Source organism: Bison bison, unplaced genomic scaffold (genome assembly GCF_000754665.1).
Source record: "Bison bison bison isolate TAMUID 2011002044 unplaced genomic scaffold, Bison_UMD1.0 scf7180017864389, whole genome shotgun sequence".
In the NCBI taxonomy this organism is placed as follows: Eukaryota; Metazoa; Chordata; class Mammalia; order Artiodactyla; family Bovidae; genus Bison; species Bison bison.
In genome coordinates this window covers 2,245,917-2,250,785 of record NW_011494961.1, presented here as the reverse complement: position 1 = coordinate 2,250,785, position 4,869 = coordinate 2,245,917, and the positions used below count along the sequence as shown (strand labels likewise).

Genomic DNA, 4,869 nt, shown 5'->3' with positions numbered 1-4,869 from the left:
AAACTGGAGGAAATTAACAAAAAAGCTAGAGCTCTAAATACACAATTGTTATGATTTTAGTGTGCTTAATGGAATGCTATCAAGCACATGCTCACCTAAGTAACAGTAAGATTGAGAAATTAAGCCTCATGCCTAACAAAGAATCAACAAAAGCATCAGTTTGTGGTTTGTATCAACACATGCCCAGAAAAAATCTTAACATTTTCTGAAAAATAGAGAGAGCCTTTAGATGCAGTAGGAAAACAAAAAGCAAACAAAAATCTTAATAAAGTATAAATCCAAAGTTGAATCCCAAAATAAACTATGTAAAAATTATTGGTTCTCTTTTAGATTATACTTGAATTGTTTGCTTAAAACCACAAACAACAAATAAACAAAAACAAAGATCTTCCATTTCCTTTGAAGAATTATGTCAAGCATAATGTTATTTACAGCCTGTAGAAAAATTACTCTGGTGAAGGATGAATTCATAGGTAACGTTCCAAATTTACTTTGATTTTCTGTTCTGTTTAAATTTTACCCTCATGTATCACTGAAAAGACTAACAAAGCTTTAACGTATCTTCATTGACAAATGAGACAACCATTCAACTAGCATGACAATTTCCAAATGGGAGAGTAACCTACAACTCTAAGACAGGAAGAGTATCATTTCTTCTCCAGAAATTAATTTTTGGATGACATGGCTGAGAAATAGGTTTTAATTTAGAGAATTTGTGGTGTTTAAAGAGGTAAATTTTAGATTACATTTCTTCTGTTAAATAGGCATTAAAAACATAATCTTCTGCATTAGTATATGCACTGGCATGCATAAAAGTCCATGGTTTAAATGACTGACATATACTATACAAAAGGCACGAGTACCTCACTCTACCTGTAAACACATATTAGTATTTTCATTCCAGCCTTATCAATAAAGTTTTTTTTTTTTTCCTTCTGGGATAGAGAAAAAAATATATAAATACTACATCATTATCAAAGTGGAAATACCTAGATTAATAGTATGGTAATGGCGTGCTGCGATTCATGGGGTAGCAAAGAGTCGGACACGACTGAGCGACTGAACTGAACTGAACTGAACTGAAGATTTTTACCCATGGAAAGATGGCCTTACACATAGTAGTTAATATTATGTAAAGTACGCACTTTCACAGTCATTTATCCCCCAAATCTCTGATAGATGGTGTTGGAACCACAATGCAAAATTCACCGAGAATTGCATGTTGGCCAGATAAAATACTATTATGAGCTACTTGCAGATGGTATTCTCCTACAAGATCAAAACAGATCAAGCATGTGGGAGGTTACAACTTTACAACTTGGGCAAGTCAAAGACGTTCCTAAAGAGGATTAACAGAGGAAAACGTATTTTATTTACTCTATAAATAGAATAAATAATAACTGCTCAAAATAAGAACATAAGATTACACTGATAATTTCACAACAAATGCAAAATTGTTTTCAAATTAGCAAGGGAAAATGTATACCCTTAATTCTGATATTGGGTTACTACCAGTCTCATTTACAGATATCACAGTGTGTTTCTTAAGATTTCAACTTGTCAATTGCATATAATCAGGGTTCTCAGTAAAACATAGTTTCCAAAATTTTATGGTTAAAGGAGGAACTGGGTTGTGTCATGATCCCCACACTGGAAGCTGGATAATGCCATAAAAGCCCACATTATTTCCCAAAAGCTCACATAGGAATTATGCTAGTAATCGCCAATGCGTGCATATATAATAGTTTTCATTTTTATGAAAAAGATAGGAGATTTATTCACACGGTCCTCTATTGACAATCACAAATGCATTAAAGGGATAAAAGATGGGGAGTTTGCTTTTCGGTTTCATAGTAAAAGTCAGTGTCTTGTGAGTCTTAGTTCTCCTCTCCAGTGCTATCTCACTTTTTGAAGCTCCTGTCTCAGCCATGACGGTAGAGGCTGCCCCAGTCTGTGTAACAGTTTGGACAGTTCCACATTATGATCTCGGTAGTAATTAGAGAGGAAGGTTCTAGACTGAAAGCAAAAAGAAGACAAAGGGAGTTATTAGTTCATTAAATGAGATTTTGCAAATTTATTAAGAAATTCTCCAGCAATGGGACTGCATATAAAACAGGCATTTCTTTCTATTTTCCCACGGATGCCACTTATTTTTACCTTTAGGAAAGATTTGACAGAAGTATAGTTGCAAAATAAAAATGGGTCCAGGAATAACTTATATAGCTTATTTTTCCTAGAGCATTTGGAGAATTAGCTTTTTGAATTTTTTAAACTGAAGTATAATTTGACTTACAATATTATATTAGTTTTGGGTATACAACATTGAGTCAATATTTTTGTACATTAAATACCATCTGTCAGTGAGGAGGGCATGGTGTCTCACTCAATATAAAGCACACTTATTTACTGAGGGACTGGTGAAGAGGTTGATGAGAGGCATGTAATACTAAAGAAGAATGAGGTAAGTAGGGACCAGATGTGGCACAAAATCTACGAAAAGAAACACTTAGGTTTATGAAATTGGTCACTCTCTGTAAAATTGGGTCACAGCATTAAGATAATCAGTCAACATAATCATAAAAGCTGAATTTCATGATTAAAGAAATAACTTGCCATGTTATAAAATGCTTTCTATATTTATTTAGGACCAAAACAGATTTTTTTGAAAAACCATTAAGCTTTTCTACTTCACAAATATTACAAGGTCTTATTATAAAGGTCATTAAAGTGATCTTTCTTGGAATTTTTATGTTCCTAACCAAGCTGGAGTGATTGACAATTTTTAGATGAACGGCTGAAAAAAGGATTATGAAATAAGTCTGTGGTTTTAGTTTATTTTATTCCAAGAAGACAAAAAACTTGTTAATGGGTTTTTCTCTGGATGTCATTTATCTTATATTAGAATCCATTGAACATAGTTCTGTGTCTTTTTGATAAAATAATAGAGGTGAATGTTTTTCCTGTGAAATATGGGCAGCCGTTTCCATTTGGTCAAACTTAAACCATCTCTCTTAAACCCCTCCCAATATTTTAGCACAAATTAGTCTCTTTCCTCCTAAAATTCCCTTAGCAACTTATATACTGTGGAAATGAATTCCAGATAACTACTTTTTTTCTTGTCCACTCACTAGGTTTTTCACCGCATTTCTTCCCTTCGAGTGGATTGTGAACACTTCAAATTCTGGATAAGATGTTTATAGAAGTAGTGGGGTTGTTACATTGATTTCTTGGGAGATCAACGTGATTTTTGAAGCCTTTTTGAAATTATTGGGTTCAAAGGTGTAGTTTGAGAACCTTCTGGTTCTTCTATTTCCATAGTAACACCTAATCACTTCCATCCTCCTTAGGCCCACACTGTCTTAGGAGAGATAACTCATTATATCTGCTCAGTTGATTGCTACCTAGTTTTCCAATCCTTCTGTCTTCTCATAACTTTTACTGATAGATTTTTCTCCCCTGCCTTTTTGCAGTTTGATATTGTTTTATATATTTTATTATAAACAAGTGACCATAAAGAATTTACTCTCTTATAATAAATCTAGGCTCATAATAACTGTTTTATCCTGTAACCTATTTGTGACATTTTGAATTACAATAAGAAATATATAGTTGGTCATTGACTCCATTTCTGGCACAAGGTGCACTTGGAATTTCCGAAGTGAGATAATGGTAAAGGTATACTTTGTTATGTTAATGAAGTGGCTTTTTGTTTTTGTTGTGAAGTCGCCCAGTCATGTCCAACTCTTTGTGACCACATGGACTGCAGCATGCCAGGCTTTCATGTCCCTCATCATCTCCTGAAGTTTGTCCAAGTTCATGTCTATTGCATCGGTGATGCCATCAAGCCATCTCATCCTCTGACACCCTCTTTTCCTTCTGTCCTCAATCTTTCCCAGCATCAGGGACTTTTCCAATCAGTCAGCTGTTTGTGTCAGATCACAAAATAATGGAGTTTCAGCTTCAGCATCAATCCTTCCAAGGAGTATTCAGGGCTGATTTCCCTTAAGATTGACTGGTTTGATCTTGTTGTCCAAGGGACTCTCAGGAGTCTTCTCCAGCATCACAGTTTGAAGGCATTAATTCTTTTAATGCTACACCTTCTTTATGCCTCCAGCTCTCACAACCGTACCTGACCACTGGGAAGATCATAGCCTTGACTATATGGACCTTTGCCAGCAGAGTAATGTCTCTGCTTTTCAACACACTGTCTAGGTTTGTTATAGCTTTCCTGCCAAGAAGCAAATGTCTTCTGATTTCACGGGTGCAGTCACCATCCGTGGTAATTTTAGACCCAAGAAGAGGAAATCTGTCATTACTTCCACCATTTCTCCCTCTCTTTGCCATAAAGTAAAGCTGTTGAATGCAATGATCTCAGTTTTTTTTCTTCTTTTTTTAACATTTAGTTTTAAATCGGCTCTTTAACTCTCCTCTTTCACCCTCAAGAGGCTCTTTAGTTCCTCTTCATTTTCTACCATTAGAGTGGTATCTGGATATGTGAGGTGGTTGCTGTTTTTCCCTGTGGGACCTGACACACTCTCTCTTTGTAGAGAGTGTCAGTATTGTGTTGGGTTCTGGAGACCCAGCTGGTATCTGAGCCTTGCTTGGTGATATGGAAAAACCTCCCTACCACATGTTGTAATTGTTGATCAGAACAGTTTACTCTCCATGGCTCAACTCACTACCATGCATGGTATCAGTTCAGTTCAGTTCAGTCACTCAGTCATGTCTGACTCCCTGCGACCCCATGAATCGCAGCACGCCAGGCCTCCCTGTCCATCACCAACTCCCGGAGTTTACTCAAACTCATGTCCATCGAGTCGGTAATGCCATCCAGCCATCTCATCCTGTGTCATCCCCTTCTCCTCCTGC

The 4,869-nt window shown here is 36.1% G+C and overlaps 1 protein-coding gene across 1 annotated transcript in view; it reads right to left on the bottom strand.

Moving 5' to 3' along the window:
* Window positions 1-1,896: 1,896 nt before the first annotated feature.
* NDST4 (N-deacetylase/N-sulfotransferase (heparan glucosaminyl) 4) overlaps window positions 1,897-4,869 on the bottom strand; it is a 281,699-nt gene continuing 278,726 nt past the window's right edge. The window contains exon 13 of the mRNA XM_010858490.1: window positions 1,897-2,016. Within this exon, the coding sequence (XP_010856792.1) occupies window positions 1,897-2,016 (120 nt within the window). The remainder of the gene's footprint in view (window positions 2,017-4,869) is intronic.